This window comes from Stigmatopora nigra, chromosome 3 (genome assembly GCF_051989575.1).
Source record: "Stigmatopora nigra isolate UIUO_SnigA chromosome 3, RoL_Snig_1.1, whole genome shotgun sequence".
In the NCBI taxonomy this organism is placed as follows: domain Eukaryota; kingdom Metazoa; phylum Chordata; class Actinopteri; order Syngnathiformes; family Syngnathidae; genus Stigmatopora; species Stigmatopora nigra.
The window spans coordinates 10,983,858-11,010,435 of record NC_135510.1 but is presented as its reverse complement, the minus strand read 5'-3'; the positions used below and the strand labels follow the sequence as shown (position 1 = coordinate 11,010,435).

The 26,578-nt window shown below is 39.9% G+C and overlaps 2 protein-coding genes and 1 long non-coding RNA gene across 4 annotated transcripts; 1 reads left to right on the top strand and 2 right to left on the bottom strand.

The window, feature by feature from the left end:
* Positions 1-240: 240 nt before the first annotated feature.
* cdkl5 (cyclin dependent kinase like 5) lies at positions 241-20,429 on the top strand. 2 transcript variants are annotated; one of them, XM_077713002.1, is made up of 21 exons: positions 241-666; positions 2,343-2,638; positions 3,168-3,202; positions 8,953-8,998; positions 9,076-9,212; positions 9,773-9,893; positions 10,012-10,071; positions 10,759-10,849; positions 11,931-12,033; positions 12,737-12,823; positions 13,042-13,122; positions 13,330-13,505; positions 13,897-14,753; positions 14,869-15,209; positions 15,471-15,575; positions 15,709-15,814; positions 16,053-16,188; positions 16,678-16,783; positions 16,896-17,057; positions 17,178-17,354; positions 17,558-20,429. In XM_077713002.1, the coding sequence occupies exons 2-21, from the start codon at positions 2,602-2,604 to the stop codon at positions 17,963-17,965; spliced, it is 3,372 nt and encodes a 1,123-aa protein (XP_077569128.1). In that variant the 5' UTR covers positions 241-666; positions 2,343-2,601; the 3' UTR covers positions 17,966-20,429. The 2 variants fall into 2 exon arrangements, with proteins under 2 accessions (XP_077569128.1, XP_077569127.1); XM_077713001.1 differs by having other exon boundaries at positions 17,142-17,354.
* A 187-nt stretch (positions 20,430-20,616) lies between these two features.
* Positions 20,617-25,835, bottom strand: rs1a (retinoschisin 1a). The gene is made up of 6 exons (XM_077713003.1): positions 25,698-25,835; positions 25,548-25,573; positions 24,665-24,785; positions 23,212-23,353; positions 22,345-22,540; positions 20,617-22,277 (listed from the first exon to the last, which is right to left on the bottom strand). The coding sequence occupies exons 1-6, from the start codon at positions 25,777-25,779 to the stop codon at positions 22,125-22,127; spliced, it is 720 nt and encodes a 239-aa protein (XP_077569129.1). The 5' UTR covers positions 25,780-25,835; the 3' UTR covers positions 20,617-22,124.
* A 195-nt stretch (positions 25,836-26,030) lies between these two features.
* On the bottom strand, positions 26,031-26,517 carry LOC144194574 (uncharacterized). Its single transcript, XR_013325925.1, has 2 exons — positions 26,355-26,517; positions 26,031-26,288 (listed from the first exon to the last, which is right to left on the bottom strand). It is a non-coding gene; the product is annotated as an uncharacterized LOC144194574 (long non-coding RNA).
* Positions 26,518-26,578: the final 61 nt, after the last annotated feature.

Here is a 26,578-nt window from a genome sequence, read left to right as displayed (position 1 = left end):
TTGTTTTGGTATAAAAATTGTATGCATTGGATTTTTTAATTGATAAGAAATCCCTTAAAATCTTAACAAATGGAAAAAAAGAAAAATGCTATGTCAAATACCAGCCAAGATATTAAGTTACATGATAATTATGAGATGTGTTGATTGGAGGATGTCCATGAAAGACGACACAATGTGACAACCAACCCTGCTCTCCCTTATTTTGTTACTTCTTCTATCCACTGATACAGTGGACAAATGGGGGTGTCTTGGACAGGTCTTACCAGAAGGGACGTACACAGTGCTTTTTCTGGTCTCATACGAGGAGGAGGTATAATGTAGGTGGGGGAGAGTGAGGACAAACTGCCGCATTTTTAAACACGCATCAATAGAAAGCACAACTTGGTGCGTTCGTGGACTAATCCTTCAAATGCAAGATTGTATGTCATCACCTCAACTCGTTATGTTGGATGCTGAAGAAGGCTATGTTGCGAGTTTTCTATTGGCTCTCGGCTACGTCGCTCATAGGATGGATTTTTTTCTTTCTTCATGTATATACTTGCAGCTCTAACCAGCTGATGCCCAGACAGTGAACGCGGAGCCTTCAGGGGACAAGTGTTACGTGCAACTTAAATCTTCGCTGTTTTATCGACCAAGGAATGACTCTCACCTCCGTCCATGGATAAAGTGAGTGATTTTTTCATCATGTCACGACGCATACAGGCCTGATTGTCTTTTTCGCCCTGCTTTCAGTCACACTCACGCGGCTTTCTCATGTTCCCACCTCATCCTCTCCTCCTGCTTCAGCATCCTCACCTCACATCTGCAAGGCAAATACACCTTGGCGTTTTTTTCTACGTCATTCCCCCATGGCGTTACTTCTAACGGATTGTACATTTTAAGCAGTTTTTATCATTTGCTTGACGTATATTGTATGCACCGGTTGTTGTGTAGGCTGACGGGAAAGCGTGCTTTAGTATTGGAATGGTGGCAACGCAGTTCGACGGTGCAGCAGTGTCAGCGCAACGTGCCATTTCTTATCTATCACGCGCATCATCACCACGAGAGGCGTGTTTGTCTTACACTGACACTACCGAAAGTCATTGTGATCTTTTTTACGCGTACGAGCGATGCATAGAAAATGTGATAGGCGCCGTCCCCAGCACGTTTCTGCTGCACCTACAGAGGGGATCTTTTTTTTTTTTTTTGGCTTAATGGGCTCTATGATCACTCGTCAGTGGCAGCAGCAGATCCTTCGATGGCCTCAATCGCTTCTCCTGGAAGGATGTAGCAGAGTAGAGAGTGCACCGCATAGGAAGACGCCCACACACAAGGCAACCCATGAGCCACATTAAAATAAAAGTGCGTTTAATGGAGCTGATGAACACATTTGTGGAGGTAACTCGGTGGTACAAATTATTCCATTTCTAGATGTCATATGTACTTTGCTTGAGAATTTAGGGTGGCTCTTTGATTTGACTTCCTACACAACGTTTTGGAAGAAAACTGAATTGGGTGAGGGCTCGTTCAAAGTTGAAGGGAACTATTGATTGAAAATTGGAGCTGGTCGCTCAGGCGGTTTCTAATGGTATGTTTTCTTGTAGTGTAACGCATGGATGATTCACTTCCTGCTATCCGTGTGCCTGAGTGCCCTTGAGCAAGACACAGAGGGGGGCTTGTTGCAGCTGTCATCACCATGTGAATGAGTGAAGGTGTTGAGCACCCTTGATGGAGAAAAGAGCAGTAGACTACTACAGAGATTCTAATGGTGCTGGTGCTCATCATTGCCCGACTCTGACAGCAGTAGACAGACATCCAATCCATTTGTGACTGAGATGGATGAATCCCATCACCCCCAATCAAATGGATTGGACATCTATTGCTGCCAATGGCACTGAAATAAGCCCATTCGCTCCCATCCCGTCAATGCTTGTCAATGGCTTTTAATAACTTACCAACCATCTGCACATGCAGCATTTTAACTTTACCAACTTGGGAAGTTTAAAGTTGTCTTTTTTACAGTAGTCTGTGTTATATTTACAATCAGGTCTGTTCCTTTTATTGTAGCTTACCAGAGTTTACACTAGACTTTGCCTTGTTCATAAAAATAAAAATCTAATTCAAGCCTCTTTTGACATATTGTTCAGCAATATGTCAACTGCTGCTGAAATGAGTGAAGTACGTAGTCGAGTTGACTGCCACAGTGCACCCTTTGAGTCTGTTGAAATACATTAACTCAGTTGTTATTTCTCCTCAGCTGACTGTTGGACAGTTACTACAGCGATCAATCAGCGATCTGGTCAATCCTTATTTCCTTTATCATCATATTCTGACCCATGAATTGTTTGTTGTTTGTGATTCAGGCATCGCTGAGGGGAGCGTTCAAATAACCTGAAGAAAACGAGTGCCGTAAACATAAGAAAATGACAAGCATCAGAGCAGTAGAATGAGACAGACGGCGGTGTGAAGACGAAGAGGACTTGCAACGATGGGGTGTGGCCAGAGGCTCCACGCATTTCTCCCGGACTCTCCCCTTGCCTCCATCACACGGCAAAAGCGCCACCGTTGAAACGCCAGCGGCTCGTTTCACCTGCTGGACAATCGCCACCAAACGGTGATGTGATGAATAAGTTTGAAGTCCTTGGCATTGTGGGTGAAGGTGAGTCGCTGGAATTTGATTGCCTGAGTTTGTATGTGAAGCACACACCTTGGCCACCGGGGGCAGAGGTTATTCTCATCTTATTTTCATGTTTTATGACACGGCTGGTGTGCCTATGTTGATTTTGTGTTCTTCGCAGTGTTGTGCAGTAAAAAGCAATCTAGTACCGCCGTTATGATCAATTAAAGAATATAGCAGCCACTTGGTCCCAGTGCCTATATAAGAAGAGAGTCTAAGGTGATAAACGTCCGATCCATTTGAAGTGATCGTTTGTGGGATTTGTTTTCATTTCAAACCTTCTGAGCATGTGCAACGTTTTCAGCGTTGTGGGTAAAAACAGTGTAAGGTGTGCGTAGGAGCGTTTGAAAGCTTCACCTCACGCCTTGGCCTTTTTATTTATTTTTTTAGTTTGGCACTTCTCACCTTCTACATGTTTGGGAGACTGCAAGATAATTAAGAGGTTGCACCTTTAAAGCACATCTATGACTCATGTCTTACTGATTCTTTTTTTTTCTGTTTCTCCATAAAGGTGCATATGGAGTGGTGCTTAAGTGCAGGCATAAGGTAAGGGTTCTTTAACTACAAGTAGAGTACATCAATTATTTATACTATACATATTTAAATATTTAATATATACTATATGTGCATATATATATATATATATATATATATATATATATATATATATATATATATATATATATATATATATATATATATATATATATATATATATATATATATATATATATATATATATATATATATATATATATATATATATGTGTGTGTGTGTGTGTTTATATATATAATATATAATATGTCACATTATGTGATTGAGACATCCTCGTTGTTGTTGTTGCTGTAGATGCAATGGATGAGAAAATTATGTAACAAGGGGTGAAACTCCCTTTTCATATTCATGTATAATTTGATCGACTCCCAGTGGCTCTTTGAGAGAAGTTGCCAAATGAATTCCATTCATGTATTTCTCATGAATTGCACTTCCAGCAGTGCCTGTGTATACTTGACTGCTTATGTACCTTCCTTTGCTGCAGTATGTTTATCAAAGCATCAGCAATGTTGTCGGGCTGTGAATTCTTGTAAATTTCTCTCACACAAATTACTAGGCACTCTTACAGGAAATACTATTCCAATTAAAATGCAAAGAGAAATAATGAAAGGGGGTTTTGTTAGACAGGGCATACAAGAATGGACGGAAGGCCATAGAAACAAATGAGAGTGATGTTTGAAATGAGCCTAGATCACATATCAGATGTATTCGCTATGCATCAAATGTAAGGGATATTTCAACATTTACTTGTTTGGTAGTATTTCTATTTTGCTCCTTGACTGACTAGAGACCAGTCATCTTTTATAATTTCAGCTGTGGCATTGAAAATATATGGGACAATTGATGTGCATATTTAATAGCAGCACAGTTTCATTGTATTTAGTCATTTGGCTTGAGTCTCATCTCCAAAATAATAGAATATTTTCCTTGCTAATAAATATTTATTTTTGTAAGATTTTGGTGCCCAAGAAAGATCTTGAAGTGGATAAGGAGTTTGATAAACAAATATAGTAATGTAGTATGTGTTGTTGGCTATTGGTGGCAAGGAACATTGTAAGAAGAGTTGTAATGTTGCCAGCCATAATTTATTATTATTTCATTAGTTTTTTCCAGCAAGGCTTGAGCATTAAAGTATAAATAATTTAGCACTTTGGATCCATTTAGAAAATAAACATGATGTTTTCAGTGTACAATATGTTAAAAATACAGAGAACTGCTTTTTGTTGATGTCTGTTTACATATTCTGTTCATGTCATATTCTGTCCATCTGCTATGAAGTCTCCATGTTCTGCTTTGACTAAACGGGTTAGACCTAGAATGTTACAAATAATTCATTCATTCATTTTCTGAACCACTTATCCTCACAAGGGTGGGAGTGCTGGAGCCTATCCCAGCTGACTCTGAGCACCAGGTGGGGGACACGCTGAATTGGTGGCCGGCCAATCGCAGGGCACGAGGAGATGGACAACCATTCTTGTTCAGACTCATACTAAGCGGCAATTTAGAGTCTTCAACTAGCCTACCATGCTTGTTTTTGGAATGTGGGAGGAAACCGGAGTACCCAGAGAAAACCCACACAAGCCCAGGGAGTGCATGCAAACTTCACACAGGAGGGCTGACCTGGGATTGAACCCAGAACTGTAAAGCCGGCGCGCTAACCACTCACCCGTCAGGCCGCCCTATCAAATATAATGATATTCTAATTGGATTAAAAGGATTATTTAAGTATTCATTTGTTAATACATTCATTTTTTTTAAAGTTGTTGTTCGCAATTATAAAGAACTGAACAAGTAGTGGAAAATGTTGCTAGTACAACAATCATTCAACTAGTGTGGAGAATTGCCTTACAAATGAGGACACAGAGCATACTAGTTTATAGGCTTTATAATAGATTCCAGGGGTATCCAATATAATACCTTAAAAGCTTTCTTTAGTTTCAATGTACTGCCACTATTTTTAGCAAGAGCGTTTATCAAGTAGTGTTTCTTCCATGAAATCCTGTTAAAAAGTGTCGAGTGGTAATCTGTGCACTGGCTTGTCAAAATTTCCTCACAAAGGATCTGCCGCATGATTCTCATTTACATGAAATGAATGGTATTCATGCTCTCATGTGACAGCAAACCCTGACCGTATTAATAGTCGATTTGCTGTACATGAGCACATGAGTACATGGGTTATTTTTACTTTCCTCAGCTGGAAGCAGGGGAAAAGCAAGACAAAAGGGTGGAGAGTGGAGGAAGAGAAGCATGTGTGTGTGTGAGGTACTGATTTGAATATGGAGACCTTGCTGATGGTAAATGGGTCACCCTATTAAAAGTTTGAAGCTGAGGAGCTAGGATCGCGAGAGTCAATTATCAGAAAATATAGGAAAGACATCTAGTGCTGAGTTGTGGACCAAACTAGTGACTCTGATAGCACTTAACTTAATGCATTCCAAATGTGTACATCTAAATAACCCACGTCTCTCCACTATATTGCGACTTGGAGTGAACATTTAATTAGCTGAGCTTACGCGTGCCAGCGTTTGTGCAATGTTCTGCCACTCGGTGCAAGTGTTGTAGCGTATGTGGGTGTGTGTATGGAGGCTTACGTGTTATCATCAATTTGGGAATGACAATAGCGCAAACTACATGCGAAATCGTTTTTTCTGAAGCCAATTCCGCAGTGGTGAAATGACCTGTGAAATAATTACAAGACTTTGTAAACAAGTGTTAGGCAAGATGAAGCAAAAAATGTTGCTATTTATTGTGAATATTGTACATAAAATTGGCAACTATACGTATTTTTCAGGGTTGTTCACACAGTATGTTGATGTTCACTGTAATTTCATAGACTAATTTTTATGTTCACCAAGGATTTGGGGATGGAATATAATCCAATGGTTCTCAAACCGTATTTTCCGGACTATAAATCACCCTTTTTTTTTTTAAATAGTTCGGCTAGACCTCTGAGTTTAGTCCTTTTTTCCCACTTTGATTGCACGCAGCTTATTATGCTATGCTACTTGATTGGGTAGAATATTTTGATTGAAATCATTCTGATTTCAGAATATAGGCCTTCAAAATGAATGCTTCAAATTCAACAAGTGATTGATTTGCGTTCAGATTGGTCGCAATTGCGTTAGAAACTCTTCGCAATAGGTTACATAATTAGCAGACACTGTTATTGCACATTAGAGAAATGCTGATAGATATCAAACATAGGTATAAAGAAACTAACATAAAAAAGCAGTACAGTATTTAAACCTATATTATTATCATATTACTATATCTCTCCTGGTGTGGCATTCTTTTTTCCCCTTTTTGGACATCGACAAAGTCTTGTTTTATGTTTTGGCTTGAGCAAATTGAAACTGTGCCGTCCATAACCCCTTGATGCCTAATGTATCAAATTAGGCAGAGCTTTTTTTGGTACAAATTCATTATTCATAAAAATAAGATCATTCTTTCTCCCGGCGAACAAAATGAAACGTCATTCAGGTTTAAAAGTACGTCGTGTCATGCTCATGTCCTTAGCCTAATTTCATTTTTCATTTATGACTGTGCCTGACACCAGCGTGGTTGCAAAGTACATCGAGTAAAGGTCATGGATGCGACACACATTTAAAGCCACCACCAGCACTTTGTAAGACGCTGCCGTCGAGCTTTAGGTTGGCTTGCTGCATCATGCATGAGTGCGAATAATGGGGAAGTCCCTTACCACCGTCTTCCCATCCACTTGCTTTTGAATTCACTCTCGCTCGAAGCAGCGAGAACATGTCATTGGGTGAAAATGTATTTCTTTACTCTCTGAAACATCTTGCGCCAAACAGTGGGTTTGCGTGGGAGATCTCACTGCCAGCCCCTCGCTGTGCACCAACACAGAGGCACCTCTGTTGTCTGACCCCTCGAGGAAAACAATACAGTGGAGAAGTATTGCAAAACAAGACATGACCTAGGCGACCCACACGTGTGCTGTACTTCTTTTTAGTCTCCCTCCTTCTTCGGAGCTGTTTCTTAAAGACAAATATAGAATCAGAGGGAACTAAGCCAGCGGTGACTTAAAGTTTAAACCAGCTCATGAAATTGTAATCTCTCAAAGTATCGTGAGTAACACTAAAATGCATTGGGTTAAAGGCCTAAAAATTACATGGACACTTTAATATCATCCACAATTTGTCAAGTTAGAAAAAAATCCTAGTCTCATTTCACATGGAAGTTAATTAGATATTTGCAAAATGTTTGTCCAATTCTTTTTCTCATTCTAAAAATAAAAATGACGACGTACTGTTGCGCACCACCTGAATATTCATGTTCTCAAAACCAATAACTCATTTCCCAGTAAATCACAAAAATAAATCAGGATGGCAAAACTGGCGGATTGTGACATTCATTATTGCTTTTTCCCTAAAGTCAATCCATCTGTGAGTGTTCCTTATGTTTAAAAGCTAATGGACTTCTTTTACAGATGTACCAAATAAAAATATTATTTGAACAAATGACGAAGAGGGGCGTGACTAAGCCCACTCACCGATTACCTTTGCACAATGTAGAAAGTGGCATCAACCCAAAATTAATAGAGAAACTAAGATGAGTCATTTCTCACTAGAGGAAACAATGTCATATTTATTACGTATTATTGGGTCACATGATCAGAAAATTTCCACAACCACTTGATTGGTACAAGAGTATTGTTTTTTATTTCCAACCCACATGCAGGACTCCCCTGTACAGCATGAGTCACATCTTGCTGGTAGTGACCTGGCTCTCGCTTCACTCTTTGCCTTCAAAAAAAAAAAAAACTAGATTTTGTGATTCCTGAATGAAATTCCATAATGATTGATATTAAAGACTAATCTTTACGTACATCGTGTCTATGTGTTCACCTGGCAGACCAGCAAAAGTCATGTTGAATCTCTGATTGTGGAACTAGAGCAGATAGTTGTAGAAATGCTGAAGAAACCAAAGATGCATCTTGAATATGAGAGCATGTGATGATTTATTCTTGTTTTGTTCTGTGTGGGGGTGTCCTCCAATGAAATAATTGCCTCTCGTCTTTGTAGGCTGGATATATTGTATCAGTTCATTTCACTTAAATAGTTATTTGTTCTCTTGTTTATACAAAGCTATCTATACATCAAGCAACTGCTCTCATCTCATGCTTCTTATGCCAGGTCTTTGTATTTTTAATATTTTTCAATTGTTATTTTTAAAATATATATATTTTTACCAATGTTGTACCATCAATAGAATAATGATTCGCTCATCTACCACGGTGCTCTTTTCCTGTTCTGCATTGGCACCAAATTTCATTTAAAACTCAATTTCCTATGGATGTTATGCACAGTGTGTGTTTTATGTGGCTTGCAACTGGTTAGGGTCCAGTCCCACAGCCAGCTGTGACCTTAATGAGCACCAGCGCTTTCAAAAATGGATGTTCACAATGCTGTTTCCATGGCAACATAGGCCCACATGGCTATGCTTTTCCACATCTACAAGGAAATAGTTCATTTTCCTCATATGAAAACACTACTAAGTAGATTATTTCAAAATAACAAGGACCCCGACTTAAAGTGTTTTTTTGTTTGTTTTAATTATGTCAGGAGTTTCATTGTCAGTTTTTTTTCCTATTATTTTTTTATGTTTATATAATATAAGCAAGCTCTGGACCGTGTCCTCATAAGCATACAATGTGTTTAACTTGAAACTCAATTTATAAAAATAATATTTGTATTTATATTCTCTCATCCTTCTTGTACAGGAAACAAATGAGCTGGTTGCTATTAAGAAGTTCAAAGACAGCGAAGGTGAGCAAGGATGAAGGAGCGTGATTATCATCTTTCTCATCTTCATGTTTATGGCTGTGTTTTCCTTGTCCACCCAGAAAATGAAGAAGTTAAAGAGACGACCCTTCGGGAGCTGAAGATGCTTCGCACGCTAAAGCAGGACAACATCGTTGAGCTGAAGGAAGCCTTTCGCCGTAGGGGGAAGCTCTACCTCGTCTTTGAATACGTGGAGCGGGTGCACAATTCTTTCTCTCTATCTCTCCACAAACTACCCTATCTACATTCTTACATTTGCTCACTGATAACCAACAGCATCGCCATAGCGACAGATAAACTTCATTTTTCAAATGCATTCCCTCACTGTTCCCACACGATTCAGCCCCGATAATTCATGAAAGATTTCATAATTCACAAGCATATTTCATTGTTGAGTGGGAAAATAGTGTATATAACCATATAACTGCCAAGACAGTTCACAAAATGTCAACAAAGGGCTATTCCTTCATTTTCAACACCACTTAACCCTGTCAAGGTTGTGGGGTGCTGGAGCCTATCCATTTTTTGTGTTTAGCTATTTCTTCTCCGTAGTCAGAGGTCTAAGAAATTTGCTATTGGCGAACTTCAATAATTTTGAGCAACCGTCTATCACAAAAAGGTCATTTATACTAGTTAAATATAAGCCAACTGCTAATTCTACACCAAATAAACATACTAGACTCTTTCTTGAAGCAATACAGTCCTGCTCTGAGTATTCTAAGTTCAGCATTCTTAGTTTATTTTCGGTGTGTTCTGCAGAACATGCTGGAGCTGTTGGAAGAAGTTCCTACCGGTGCGGCACCAGATAAAGTGCGAAGCTACATTTACCAGCTAATCAAAGCCATCAATTGGTGTCACAAGAATGAGATCGTGCACAGAGGTGAGTCAGTTCTTCATTTTAAATACATCTGGTTGAAAAGGAATGGATGTCTAATGCATGATCATCCACTGCCAGTACTCCAAGTTTAAAGTTGTGTTTGAATATCTCGTTGCACCAGACATCAAACCTGAGAACCTGCTCATCAGCTCCGAGGATGTCCTCAAACTCTGCGACTTTGGTGAGTTGCACCTCATGTGCTAATGCCATTCAAAGAATTTACTCACTTCCAATGAAATTGACTTGTTTTTCTGTTATATTATCTTAGCTTTATGCAAACAGAATTGTGCAGTTTAATAAAATGCATAATACACCGGGCTGAGTCATCACTGCTATCAAATGAGCAGTAATCACTGTGGTTATTTTTGTCATTCTATTTTGCCCTGTGAAAAATCTCACTGTTTATTTATCACCTTGTAGATTGTGTATCAGCAAGAAAAAAAAATCAGCCAATGAAAAGTTGCCAAACAATACTATGAAATGCACAGAGGACACCTAATATATATATATATATATATATATATATATATATATATATATATATATATATATATATATATATATATATATATATATATATATATATATATATATATATATATATATATATATATATATATATATATATATATATATATATATATATATATATATATATATATATATGTATATATATATATATATATATATATATATATATATATATATATATATATATATATATAAACAGAGAGAGAGAGAGAGAGATTACAAATTTTGCATTTGTCCTACATAAGACTTTTTTAAAACTTACTATGCATACTAGATAGCTTGATAGCGTCTCAAATGTGTTCATTTGTATTAACTTGTGCATGTTGCTTTGACTCAGGTTTTGCACGTAACCTGTCTGAAGGAACAGATGCCAACTATACTGAGTACGTGGCCACGAGGTGGTACCGCTCACCTGAGTTGCTGCTTGGGTGAGTGAATAATTTAATTCATTAATTTGTTTGCACTGCTTATCCTCACGAGGGTCACGGGGGGGTGATGTAGCCTAACCCACCCAACTAGGTGCAGTAGGCAGTGGACACGCTGAATTGGTGAAAACCCAATCGCAGGAGACAGGCAACAATTCACACTTACATTCATACCTAAGGAAAATTTAGAAAATTTTGGTTGTGGGAGGAAACCGGACTGAAAACAGGGAGGACCCACCTGGGATCAAATCCTCGATCCCAGAACTGTGAGGCCGACGCGCTAAACACTCGTCCACTGGGCTGCCAAACCTAATCAGAAAGCCTAATATGATTATTTTCATTCCTTTTTCAAATCGAGTCCAAGTATAATACGTTACAATACAATATAATAATGTAAAATGGAAAAAACATTGACATTTTTCAATGGGGTACTTGTAACACTTTGCAAAATGGAGCTTGAATCCATCAATTCCATCTGTCTATGTGTCCTTCACATTTTCACTGGTTTTGATAAAGTAATAAGGTCCAAGTTTTGGTACATTTTTTATGGAACAGCACTCAAGGGGTCGGTTTTAACTGTTCTGAGCACACTTGCACAGATTTCCTTCTGAAACATGCACCTGTTTGTCTTTGAAGAGTCTTGGGGAATTTCAAAATAGAGGAAGCCGAAATCAGCATATGAATACTAACTACACATCGCATTGTTTGAAATGTGATATTTTGGGGGGGCTTGAACAAATGTAACTCTTTGGTTTTGGGCCAAACATATGTTGTTGTTGCAGCTACTATAAAATGTTCTGCTGTCTCTGTGTGCTTGCCTGATTAAGTAAATGTCTTGGAAGATGTATTGCGATGCTGTTTGAACGCCGCCTCCTCAAACCTTCTATCCATCCAACACCACCTCTGCTCGGCGGCTGCCAAATCGCCTGCCATTTCTTTCCAACTCTACTCCGCGCTCATCTCTCTTTTTAACGACATTATTCCCTTCCCTCTCCTCTTCAAGCACCACTATCTTTGTTTTCTCATATAAGCCACCAAATTCATAGTCTGTTAATGACTTGATGCATTTTCTTTCATATATCAGGGCTCCCTATGGTAAGGCGGTGGACATGTGGTCAGTGGGGTGCATCCTCGGGGAGCTGAGTGATGGGCAGCCCTTATTTCCTGGAGAAAGTGAAATTGATCAGGTTTGTTGTGGCTCTGTGACTAACTTAGGTTAGTTATTCAAAGGCATTCTACTAGAGCACGGGTTCAAAGTCACCTGATCTGATACCTTTGAAAATGATGAAGAATTATTATTAATACATTTTTTAAAAACAACAACGTGTTTACCCCAATTTTAATAAACCTATCACAGCATTATTGTCATATACAGCAGAGGTGTCAACCAAACAAAAACAAATCATAATCTATTTTCCGAAAATCAGCTATGAGGCACAACCATTGATTGCAATACATACAAAAAGCATTGTATTGATGTGTATATATTTTGCATGATTATATATTAATGAAATTTCCTGATTACGGGATAAATAAAGTTATCTAATCTAATTCTATACTTTTCATTAACATCGACGATGATAGACGTCCAATCCATTTAGGCTGGGAGGCTCTTGGTCAAAACGGATTGGACATGCATTGCCGTCAATGAGCTACTACTTAAAATTAATTCAAATACATTTTAAAAATCAGTTGTTGTTTTTTTTCTACCTGATTCCAAACCTTTTGAATGTTATGTAATCAGGCCCGATTTCCAAACACGTGATGAGATGAAGGACAATCTCCTCTGCCAATTTATTTTTTAATTAAATTAGCAGCAACTTATTTAACTCATTAGACCTTAAGCTTGAAAAATAGTCATATTCAAGTCATATTTATTTATTTTTACAGCTATTCACTATTCAGAAAGTCCTTGGACCACTTCCTGCTGAGCAGATGAAACTCTTCTACAACAACCCTCGCTTTCATGGAATCAGGGTACAACCTAGTAATTGTTGACGCTTTTCTCGCGTAGCCCTTCCTCGCCCTCTTACTTTTGCATGACTTAGTGCAGTAAACCTAACAGCAGGAGAGTCTTTTCCATTAAGATACAAAAGAGAGAGAAAATACGATTTTGTATCACCTCAGACCAATAGAATATCATACAAATGGGTAGAAAAACAAGATGTAAAATGTTCTGTGTGTTTGTGTCTCAGTTTCCTTCAGTCACCCATCCTCAGACACTGGAAAGGCGATACCAAGGCATTTTGAATGGTTTAATGTTGGATCTAATGAAGGTACATTTTCCAACACAATAATATTATTCCATAGAATTTTCATCACCATTGCTGTCCACAATTGAAACTTGATTACCTACATACACTTCCAACAACTATTCTCTTTTGACACCACAAAACTCGCTTCATGAGCCATTGTACACAAATCACATTTAATACAGGCCTCAATGGCAGCCAATATGTTAATGCGCCTGTCTTACTCGTCAGAACCTTCTGCTTCTCAACCCAACTGAGCGCTATCTGACTGAGCAGAGTCTGAATCATCCTGCCTTCCAGCCACTGAGGCAGGTGGAAAGAGAGAGACCCCCGCCTGCCTCACCCAATCCTCCCCGCTCTTCCAAGAGGAAAACACATCATCATGGAGAAAATACAGTCCCAACAAGGTCCAGTAAACAGCAATTACGACAATAACCGCTCATCCTCGTAGGGGTCACGGGGGTCACCAAACTCTGATTTCTTTAAAGTGTAATCTGTTGATTGAAGTCATGTGCTGATGGTTTCAGAAGAAACCTCATTAGTTAAACTCTCTGAATCATTTGAAACAAAAACCTGCACCGACTGTTGATTAGTTTGGACACCCTAGCATCAGGGTTGGGCCAAAATTAATGGCTGCCCTTGAGGAAAATAATTGAACAGTATAGTATGTATTTAATCCAGGAATATATTAATAATTACTATAGCATGTTTTAACTGGCGGAACATGAAACAGATTCATTGTTTGTCCCATGTGCCCCGATGAAGATCACACAAACTCACTATGTTAATGTCCCCTAGGAGTCATAACAAGAGCTCAAGCCAACGGCGCTCCAGCAGCAAAGAATGTTCAAGTCTTCCACGTCATGGAGACCTCCATCACCTTGGTAACGAGAATTTCCTCAACGGTAACAAACCCCCATCCAGCTTGAGTCCAACATTGCACGCCAAGAGTCAGTACTTGTCCCAGACCCTGAATCGCTCTGCCTCGTCCAACAAAGATCTTGCCAATAACAACCTCCCACATCTCCTCAGCCCCAAAGAAATCAAAAACAAACCTGAGTTTGATTTCAATTTGGGACCCTCGCCCAAGTTGCCAGAACAGGGGCACGGTGTAAAGTATGGCCACAGCAAGCCCAGTGCTTCCTCTCGATCTCAGCAGCAGCAGCAACAACAACAACAACAACAGCAAGGTGGACGCCACACTTTCCTGGAAGGCAAGACCAACACCTTGCAATCAGGAGGAGAAAAACAACACGGCAGACACTCCCACAGCGTAGCTGAATCAGCCCACGGATCCATGTCATCGTCGTCCAAAAGCTCTGCCTCTTATCTCAGCTTGTCCAAGAGCCACAGCGCTCTCAGCGATGCCAAATCCATCGGGAACCTCAGCGACGGTCGACTTCACCCTGATGATCCCAACTCAAATGCAGCAGTGGCAGTAGCGGTGGGGTCCGGCGCACGTTTCTTTCCTACCAGCTGTCTTGACGTCAACGTTCCCTCGGGGGCGCCGGGTCCGCCCGGAAGCCCTTCGACACGACACGGAGATCGCTCCGGCCACAGCCCCGGGTCCCGCGGCAGTAGCAACATCAGAATGGAGAGCAGCACATTGGATTCATCCTCCAGACACAAGTCCAGACATAAACCAATTGCTCCAGGTAAGGTTACTAGGCACCTCCTTCCTCTTTGTATCGCTTATGCAACCTGTTGGGGTCACACTATGCTTCCACTTTCTTCACAAAATGCTTGACAAATCTTTCCTGTCATCACCAGAGGAAGCCAAGCCACCCGAACTCTTAGATCCCGGGGGTTCCGCGATGTCCGCCACCCATACACTGCCCTCTCCGCATGATTCGTACCATTATGGCCTGGGTTACTCGTCCCCCTTCTCCTCCCAGCAACGGCCTCAACGTCACTCCATGTACGTAAGGAGAGAGCGTCACCGACCTCATGGCGCCGATGCTGGAATGGCGGGCTTGCCCCCTCCTGGCCAAGCGATACCGACACGTGCTTCTAGCTTGCAGCTCCTTTCCCCGCAACTTCAGCACAGGACCACCCTCACTGGACACTCAGTGAGCTCCTCTCGGGAAGACTGCACAGATGGCATGACCAGGGTTAGTCACTATCATTGCTTAGGCTATGGCCACATTTATGTAGCAAACTAGCAGCCTGGCTTTTGTAAGCCGGGAAAAAGAACATTGCCGTACCCATATAAAAACACAAGCAAAAATGGGTGCTTTTGAGGGAGAATTTCTTTTCTTTAAGAAGGCTGCAGTGGCACCCTGGCTTTTAAAAAAAAACAATAATATTAGAAGAATTCCCAATCAACTTTCAATGGGTATGGTTTGACTTGTCCATGTCTGTTCCTTTGACAGAGCGAGCAGTCCCCCAAAGACATAAACCACCCTTGCGTCCCCATCAAAGATTCAACAAGGGACAACACTGCAGCTTTTCATTCTCAAAGACTGCCCAAAAATGAGGTTTGACCGTACATGTCTTTCTACTCCCATTAAAGTAAACTTTACCGAGAAGCTTATTAGCCATGTCCTATGCGATGATGGTACAGAGAATCTTTGTATTTTCTTATTTCATCCCCAATTGTGCGTCTTATAGGTTGGTATGTATCACGATCCTCACGGAGAGGATGGTGTGTCCTCAAAGGAGAACCGTATGATCTTCACTGAGTCTATGCCTCGAAGAGTTGGCAGCTTTTACAGAGGTAAATGCATTTACTTTAGTTCACTCATCAAGCACTATTTCTGACCATATATCTCCAAACCAAAATGCTCATATACTGCTAGTCCTCACATTTAAAAAAAAAAAACAAGGAGTTAAGTTTTGAAATTACTTAATGAATTACTACAAGGTGAAAATGTATTAAAAGTCCTCTCTAGCCCTCAGTTTTTGGGTCCCCTTTTCCAATTTCCTGCTTTCTTGGCTTACTTGTTTGTCTTCAGTGCCATCCCCTAGACCAGATAACACCTCGTCTTTCCATGAGGGTGTTGGGCAGGGTCGGGGACCAGTCGTGCCCGTTGTCCCCGGTAACCCCGTTTCTCTGGCCAATCACTCCAAACGTCAGACTGCCTTTGACTGGTGAGATTCTGCTGTTAGATCCTTAGTGTTCGAACATTGTCTACATCAATATTTTGAAACCATTTTTGAGCTGTGACACACTTTTTGCATTGATAAAATCTCAAGGAGGACCACCATGTTAAAATCTGTTAATTTTAAACTGTGCCTATAAAAACATACCAATCTTTCCCCCTTGCCCACCGAAAAAACAATCAAGCCAAGCGCTGACTATCTGTATTGCTCTGTGCCTTTCTTTCAATCCCTGTATTAGATTTTCTCGTGGTGTCACTGACTTGCTTGATAGTTTTACTCTGTGCTCTTTATTCTTCTTTGGTGCTGTACTTCCTGAGCAAACTCTGACCGTGAGCATGCCAATGTGCAATGACACTTTATTCTACTCCGCCCCACTATTTAAGAAGCACTGGTCTAGATGGATGTCGATTAATTTGTTTATCACAATGAGGCCTTGTCATTACAAGCACTGATGATAACAAAGCTTTCAAATTACAGGAGCACTGCAGAAGCAATGGTGTTGAATCCTCCAGAACCCGCCAAAGAGAAGGAAAAGCAAGGCTTCTTCAGAGCCATTAAAAAGAAAAAGAAGAAAACACAAATAGTAAGCGCATGGGCTGCCACGACCTGTTTGTTTGTCGTGAACCGTGGGAAATGATTACCCAGATGCCCACGGGGGTTGCCGGGCTGAGAGTGATGAGTTTTTCTGTCTGCAGACAGACATGGTGGACGGGAGGAACCCCAGTATCAGGAAAAGCCTTTTCCCGCTCTTCAGCTCCAAGAACAGCATCAAGCACAACTCCGCTGTCAAAGTCCTTCCCGTCGTACCCTCGCCGATGTTGCAACAGCAGCCCCCGCCGCCGTATCCTGGCACAACCGTAAGACAAAGTCCCATTGACATGTTCAAATCTTCAGGCCATCCCCACGCAAAGCTTCTCACAATATTCATTCATTGATAAAAGGGACCAGTGAGCACGCAAGAGCATTTGTCCTTGCAGAGGGGCTCAAAGTCATCCTCACACCACGGAAGCCGCCGGAAAAACCGAGAACGATCTCGAGACAGAGACAGGGAACGGGACCAGAGCCGAGAGCGGGAACGAGACCGGGAAAGAGATAGAGGACGAGAGAGGCTAAATGAATGGCCTACAGAAAAAACCTCAGAATCGCATTCGCAGGTATGTCCATTAGAAACTTAGCTTATTCTTGTGTTGAATCTGAAATGATATGTTGAGTAAAAAGTTTAAGCATCATAACAAAAAAATAGCATTGACCAAGTCAACTTCTTTCAAATGATGCCTGTTGAAAGTGTGAGAGATGCTTGTGTTTGCAGACTTGACCCGAATATGTATTTTTCTGTGAATGTCTTCACAACCGGCAGAGCCAACCGCTGAAGTCGCTTCGCAGGCTCCTTCACCTCTCCCCTTCTCCTAACCAAGGCCAGCCCCCTCCTCCACCTCCAGCTCCGGCAGACCTGCGCTTCCAAAACCCCCTCCCCAACGCCCCTCTGCCCTCCAAAGCAGGTTACGCCGAGGGCAGAGGCCACGGCGAGAGCCGGGGCCACTCCGGAGCCAGCGGCTCGTCGCAGGCCAAGAGTCGGAAGGCCAGCTACCCGTTGCCCGGCCAGTTGGAGTCGGCCTGGCACGTGTCGGCGCTGCAACGGGCCGAGGGCGCACAGTTCACGGCTGAACAGCTGGGTATCAAACATGGGCAGAATGGACCCACATTTACCCGTGCCTCCCGCGCCAGAATGCCAAACCTCAATGACCTAAAGGAGACGGCGCTCTAGACGTGACCTCAAACCAAAGCGCCTCATTGTGGACGCACCCGCCGAGAAATTAGGAGGCACTGTCTGCCATCTGGTTACAGTTTACATGAAGGCTTCTTGCATTCACCCCCACGTGATGATCTGATGGCGATGCCGGACCATTAATGAGCACTCGCAACGGGACCAGACCTACAGGAAGCCTGTTGAGCATTTAGTCCGTATTCTCTGCAGTTCAAGGGGCCTGGTAATAACTAGTACACTTGTTTAGTAAGACAAACTGCACTTAATGTCTGTAAAAGATTGTATACTACAAGTGTTTACTAGTGAAACATGACTAGTAATCCAAAATTGTCTTTAGTAACAAGGACAAAAAAAAAGTGTGCTCGTGAAACTGGATAGCAAAAAAATGCATTTGTGAGCCATTCCACCAAAACCAAGACCAGGAGTTGGGATTTCCACTTACCTAAACTAAAAAGATATTTGAAATCTGAACATTAGTGGCAGATTTTCCTTCAAATTTGAGAAAATTTGAAGAAATTCAGGATCATATAAATGAGACAAAAGCAAAAAAAAATCCTTTATTCTACTATACAAACGTATGAGCCCCATTTTGAGCCTTCATAGAAACCTGGTTACACCACGCTGCCACATATGGACACACTAGTTGACTAAATAGTGTTACTAGTTAGGACTTCCAGATTACTGGTGAAGTAGAACCTGCCTCTGCTGCCGTCTTCTGTTCAAAGAACACACCCGCAATCACTGCGCTCACCCTGGTGGCCACGCAAGCAAAAATGTTTTCATATATTTCACAAGAAAGAAAGTAAGAGAAAAAAATATATAGCAACATAATTTATTTGTTTTAAGTCAGAGAATATAATCTATAGCTATATCTCTAATAGGATATATTGAAATATAATAAGGATATATATATATGGAGTTAAATGTGTAATTACAAGAGCTTTAGTTTGACAGAGATGACGAATCTAGTTGTTATTTAATGGTGATTGTCATTTTTGTTCGTTTTGATATGGTATCAAAATAGATTCATATTTTTTTCCACTTTTCTTTCTCTTTACTAGGGTCAATGATGATTATCCCATGTGGGGAGGGGGATTGTCTTAGACATGTAGTTGAAGAATATATGTGTCCAGCAATTGAAAGCATTTCATGGCTGTTTGTTGACATTTCAACAGCAGTTCTTCTTCCCTTCCTTGCTGCTACATTTGGAGAATGCATACCAACAAATAGTTTTTGTGAAAAGTGAGCATCTTGGAATGAGGTCAAAATGTGGATTCATGACATCATGTTTAAGAAGAAATTTAATGATAGCTTGTGAAATAAACACAGTGATAAGACTAAAAAATTATACAGCTGTTATTGATATATGTTTGGTGGCTGTTCTCCCATAATGTATACACTTTTTTTTTGTTGTCGTTGTTGGTTTATGTATTTTTTTACACCTTATAAAAGCTTCGGTTTTGTTAGTTAGTGCCCCTGTTTGTGATCTATTCATTGTTAAGAGCCATAATGAAGGATTATTTATATTTTTAATTCATAGTTTGATGAATGGATTTATAGATAGGTAGGTAGATAAATAGTTGGATGATATACAGATATAAAATCAGCTTAAAAAGAGAAACACAAGCAAAATTTTAATTCAAATTCAGTATCTGGGTACTAGACGGCCCTGGGTTCTTGGGTTCAAATCCAACTCGGTCCACCTGTGTGGAATTTGCATGGTCTCCCCGGGCCTACGTGGGTTTTCTCCGGGTACTCCGGTCTCCTCCCACATTCCAAAAACATTCTAAATTGCCCCTAGGTATGAGTGTGAGAGTGATGACTTGTCTGTCTCCTCGTCACCTGCGATCGGCCGGCCACCGATTCAGGGTGTCCCCTGCCTCGGACCCGAAATCAGCTGGGATAGGCTCCAGCACCCCTTGTGACCCTCGTGTGGTGCAGTTCAGAAAATGAATGAATGAATATCTAGCTACTTGACTGATTAAAAGCAATAAAATGGATTAAGCGATTGAATGAATTGACTAATGTCATCAAATCAGTGGAATTGGAGCTAAACATAGTCAAGAGGGAGACTGGGATTAAGAGGCCACATTTATTATTATCCATTTTCCTTGAGCTGCCTGCCCTATGTCGTGGTTATCCTGATTGTATTTGATTTGTTTACATCATCACTAGAAACAGTGTTGACATGGCTTGCCTTGCCGTGTGACCTGAAGCCTTACTTTGACTTTTTGACATGAAAAACGAGGCTTCCACTCCCCACAACAACACTACTAAGACCACTATTTGTATTTACTAATTCTTTGATCTCTGCGCTAACTAAGAATGTGACTCTGAGGACGGCATTTTACTTGTTTTTCATGACACAGATGCCCACCTTTCAAGGTGTAAATATAAACAGAGTGTATCTATAATGACCATCCACACAATTATGATATAATAAAAAAAATCACAATATTTTGAATGGTGAATGGTTTGGATATGCTATATAATACAGTTGAGTTGGCGCCACTTACTTGCATTTTGGTACACAGTTGAAGTGAGTTGGGGAGCTTCATTTAGTTAAAAATTGATATATAAGGAATTGCAATAAGGAATTGCATGTTTCAGTTAAAAGCTCAGGCTGTCATTTACTTGCACACAAGTGAAGGTTTCTTTCAGGGCATCTTTATTGTCAATAAAATCCACAATAGGGCAAAAAACGACATGTACATGCAATATAACTTTCAAATATAAATACAAATTGAACAAGAGGGAAGATAACAGTACAGTTACATTAAGTACATCTAAGTTTCTAAAGTAGAATTTAACAACCAAACTGCTAAATCTGAACTTTTGGTAGGGTAAAAAAAAAATTGGGGGTCATATTAGGGTCATATTAGGGTCAGGTCACAAATTTATATTTGAACTCATTGCACATAACAATCATTTTCCAAACAGATGGCAAAGATTTTTATCATTTTGGTTTAAAAATCAGACGGCCCAAAATATTGACTTCAACAATATAATACATACATTTATGGTACTGATTTCCTTTAATTTTAAAATAATTAACGATATGAAGAAAATAAGGTGGTTAAAACCAACGGAATAGTTAACACATTTTTAATGTAACATCAGTTTATCGACTGACACAGTTTATTGTTTTAAAAAAGTATTATTTTTGTTTTTTAATTGAACTATTAAACAATTTCATGATGAAAAAAAATCTGATTAAAAGAAAATATTCCACCTTAGATATTTCATATCCAACAAATGAAATACTATCTTGCCCTTGGTGGAAATTATCATTATTAAGCCAAATTAGTAGTCCCTAATTATGCCAACAAATGATAGGTTTGAGACATTGTGACAGGTTATATGTTACACGACAGGAACACGACCCGGGGTGTTTGTCTTTCCATCATCAACCTAAGATATTTAAAGTAATTGCCTGCCTTTTTTTTTTTTAGAGAGAGGCATGTTGAGAGCTGCCAAATTCCCTTCTGACCACTTTGTGTAGCGAGTATTTCATTCCGCTTCTACACATGAAAGGCGTGTTCTGGATGCGCTCGTACCCTCTTCCATGGCAACGCTCACTCTATGTTGCCACCACTAATTAACGCTTTCATTTTATGCCATTTCAATGCAAATATAACAATTGACCAAAATTAAATCAGCTCGTGAAACAAATGCAATAAGGATTGTTTTTGCATATCAAACACACAATAATAGACTTTTTTTTTTTACTCTTACACTTAATAATTTTGGATTATTTTGTTCCTTGTAGCCCATAATTTATTCACTGTCACTGACAGTTATAGAAATTAAATCCATTTATATCGCTGCCATTGACTCCAATTGGCATCAAATCAAAGTTGATTGAGGGCAGACTCTCTCCATCATTGGTAGCCAATGAGTGCATAAATAGAAATCCATACATATATTTTCAAAACCAGATTCTTTTACCTGATTTCTATACTAATTGAAGAATGAAAGTGGAGAGATTCGGGTTGGATTTCAAGTTAGATTGGATTTCTCTGGAGAGAAAAAAAGCGAGTTAGCACACCCCAGGCCAAAATTCTAAATTGAAAATAGCACAACAGAAACGGAAAAATAAAAATACTGACAGAATACACAAATACTAAAACTGGTTTGAACAAAAGATTAGATGGCTACTTTAGGCACATTTGCTCATGCAGACCAGCATCTCCAAACGCATAGCGATTCGAGTGTGCCAACCCAAGGGGAGGATGCGGATGTAGCGCGCCACGATGGGAGGCCGCAGGAGGTTCTGCACCGAAGACGAGCGGTCCGAGTTCCCGTAAAACACCTGTGAATGCGGAGAAAATCAGTACTTCAATCCATCCGCGGTCAAGACAGATTGTTATTCGACTGACCCTGTTGTTTCCAGTTTGGTCTTTGTAATAGATCCAGTTGAGTTTCTCGTCAGTGCGATACTGTACGCTGTACTTGGTAACCCACTCGTCGGCGTCGCAACGGCCTTGAGTGAGGATCCCGGAGACCACTGTGACATCCCTCAGGTCAATCTGCAGCCACTGAGTGTTGTCTTGGTACTTGGACAGCCATGCACACCTGTAGCAAAAAAATAAAATAACATAAGAATACATCAATTCATCCAGTGCTCAGAAATTGCATGGGTTCCTGTCCAATTTAGCCATTTTCAGAGAATCGGGGCAGGAGACAAATGCATTAGAGGGATTTAGCAAATTTTAGCCTCTCACAACCCATGAGGTGTGAATCATATTCAATAGAATTGCCAAAATGACAATATTAAAATGAATCATATTGGGTAATTCTGGTGTGTTTTAAATCATTTTCTTCCATAGTGCTGTGCAGTGATGGAAAAAGATCTATTTTGGACCTGTCATGAGGAATAGACATTTTTTATTGGTTTGTTTAGACTCCAACCCTTGTTGTAAGAAGATCTATTTTTGTCATGTAATGAGGAATACATATTTGGATTTGATTTGTTTATCAAAACAAAAACAAAAATAGTTTTAGCCTTTTTTTAAGATCTGCATCTCCCACGATGCGTATTGGTTATTAACTGTTGACTTGGTTCTCATATAAAAAAGTACAACAAATTTGTAAAAGCAAAACATCTTATCTTGTATGACTGGCTGTAATTTGGGCTATTTTAGTTTTATTTTTTTTAATAACTTAGGGTTTTTACAGTGTGAATGGGTATTATCCTATCCTATGGCAACCTTGAATGAATAGCAGTAAAATACACTTGTACCAACCCAAAACCTTGACTGTTGAGCCGAGCCTTGCTGGGCAGCCAAGAGGCAAACCATCCGCTATATTGATCCTCATTGGAGCAAGTGATCTGATCCGGATTCACTGATCCGGCCTCGAAGCCCAGAGGTTTGTGGTACGGACACTCTGCATCAAAGAAAAAAAGGTACTAATCCTCCATTTGCAAATTGTTCACAAAAAAAAAGGATGCAGGTGGACACAAATGACCATCGTGGAGCCCCTTAAGCTTAAGCGGCCCTGGCAATAACCGACATCTCATCCCTAAAAGCATCCCTCTTTAATTCTCCCCCGCGAAAGATCAGTCGCAGCCATTAGTGGAGCGGGCGGACAGATGGCCTCGCCGGCCCCTCTTGAGTTTTAGCGCTCCTCAATCTGTACCCTCGTGTGACATACATGACCTAAAACAACACGTTCTGATGAGAAGTCAAAAAAAAATACTGGAAGAGAATTTCCCTCTGCGTGCAACAAAGAATTGCACTTTTGTTTACTACTTTTGGCACTGGAGCCCCCCCATCCAATCTAATCCTAGCATTACAAAGCGTGCGTGGAGGAGATAAGTACTTGCATAACACCAAAGCCCAGGACACGGATGCAATTTGATTATAGATCTTAGGGGGGGGGGGGGGGGGGGGGAATCCAATTGCTCACTGTCTCAATCCTAAAACAGACTAAAGTATACTCATGCGTGTCTCTGTTGGGATTTCCCCCAATTGCATTTTTTAATATTAAACCCTTTAATGGATGAATTATTATTCATATTGTCAAGCCTACTTATTTAACTGGCCATTTTAACTAGGAGGGGCAGATGTACGTGTTGATGTGCCCCAATGGCATTTGAAAAATTAGCATACAATGATCTAAATAGATCTTGAAATTGAGCCTTAATCTTAGATTTAAAAAAAAATATATATATATATATATATATATATATATATATATATATATATATATATATATATATATATATATATATATATATATATATATATATATATATATATATATATATATATATATATATATATATATATATATATATATATATATATATATATATATTTAAATAATTTCCAAAATAAATATCCACTCAACCTGTTTCCAGTTCTCATCAATTCACAGCCCACCTCCCACACTATCTTAACCGCATGTTCCAAAATGAATCATTTTTTATATATCCATCAATACATATCTGTATAGTTTCCACTACAAGCATGCGGGTCTTTCTAGCACCTGGCAGCTCCCCCCTTCCCTCCCCCCCCCCCATAGGAGCACATTCCCCCTGCAGTGATGCATTCATGTATGAACAGCACATTATAAATAGACATCCTCTTCATTCATGTGCCTACTGTTGACGCTCTGTTAATTCATTGATATTTTCTCAGTTGCATTTTTGTGTTTGAGGTAAAATGTAAAAGTGCTGATGAAAATGCTTGTTACCTGGCATGCAGTCCACACCCCTGACCGAGGAAGCACTGATGGACGAAAACTCTGTTGGCGCCACACCTTGGTCACAGTCACATTTGCATGACCTGCTGGTCCATGCTTCAGAAACATCAGCCTTCAAAAATATAAATTTACAGTTTAATTGACAAAACATGCATGATAAAAGACAAAAATTGACTTAACTCATCCCTTATCATTGACAAAAGTTGAACCAATTCAATGAGGAAGGATTATGTCAGTCAAGACATTTATAATATGATTTGAAAACAGTATGTTAAAGTAATATTAAAAAATTATGTATGTAAAAAAATTGACATGTAAAATGGGTTAACCAATAGAAAGTGTTTTTCCATTTTCAAAAATGTATCAGTGTCAAAAGAACTATTTAATGAGCAAAAAATGTAAAAGAGCTCCATTAGTCACTTTATTTTCCATTCATTTTTTGTAGTATTCATCCTCACAAAAGTCACAGAGGTGCCGGAGCCTATCCAACCCAAATATGGACAGGGAACATCAAGAATTGGTTGCCAGCCAATGGCAGTGCACAATTTAAGGGTATATTTGTGTAGATACTATACACAAACTTCAATTTGCAGAGGGATGTACAGATTTTATCAAATTCCTCTCAAAGTTTAGAAAAAGCCTGACAAACTTGAAATATTACAGCAAAAGTATGAGTAGAACACTACATTGTTACTTTATGTTAAAAAAAAAAAAAAAAAAAAAAAAGAGTCAATGAATTATTGTACAGAATAGTGCACATTAAAGAAATGCTCATAACTACAAGCGCAATAATAAAGAAAATGAGTTTTTAGTGTCAGGACTCAGCCTAACCAACATATGTATGCATTGTGGCGGCATTGATGTTTGGCAGTACCTCTTGAGCATGGCTGTGGAGGATCACTGGTCAGCAGATGGACAGTAAGAGAGAAGAAAAATACATAAATAGAATTTGTCCCAGTGCTAGAAATTGAAACTCTCACAAGAAGCAATCAATTCCACCATTACTCATCAATGGCAATCTTACCGTGAGCCAGCAGAAGCACAGCAGGCAGAAAAGGACGCACGCCCAAAGACATCTCGCAGGACTGCAACAAGCAAGAACCCATGCAAAATCTGGATTACAGTAATCCAAGCGCCCGATCCTTATCAGGCAAAGCCCCTCCTACAGCGACTGTGGGTGGTGGGAGACCAGAGCTGTGACTTGTTTCTTATTATGATGCCATCTAATAAGATTATGATCCATTTTCACATTCAATACCTTGTAGTTTGCTGCAATTGATGTTAAATATGTTTCGTGGCTTGAAATGGATTGCAATGACCATTCACCACAACAACAACAACAAAAATACCACAAATGTCTGAGGGTTCATTAAAAATATACTTTAATCATAAAATAAATAAAAGCTGACATTCCCTGTCCAGCAGGTCACGCAGCATTTTCAGTCAATATCTTGCGTCGCAGCAATGCAACAGCAGCTTCAATATGGCGGAGACTCAAGACTCTCTGTCCATTCTTTCTGGAGACCCTCAAAGCTTCCAAGATGACTAATCTCAGCAAAACACGTCTCGGGAAACGACGAGAACCCAGCAGGAAGTCCAGGGTACGTGGACTGACCTGCAATTTGAGACAATTAGAGGAAAACGCTACGATTCAATCAAAGAAAGAACCGTATGTTGATACCTCAGTTGGGGTTCTGACTTCGGGAGGAATTCTGGAGCAAGCGCGATGACACATTTTCTTGGGCGCTGTCTGCTTGGAGCGGGCCTTCATTGTTGTCTGGTTCGATGAAGCTCTGAAGCAAACTGTGCAAAAGTGAGTGTCTCTTTACCTGAGAGAAAGGCTGTTTTTAATGAGTAAATTGAAAACAGCTTTTTCTAATGAGGCTTAATTACTCTCACACAGCC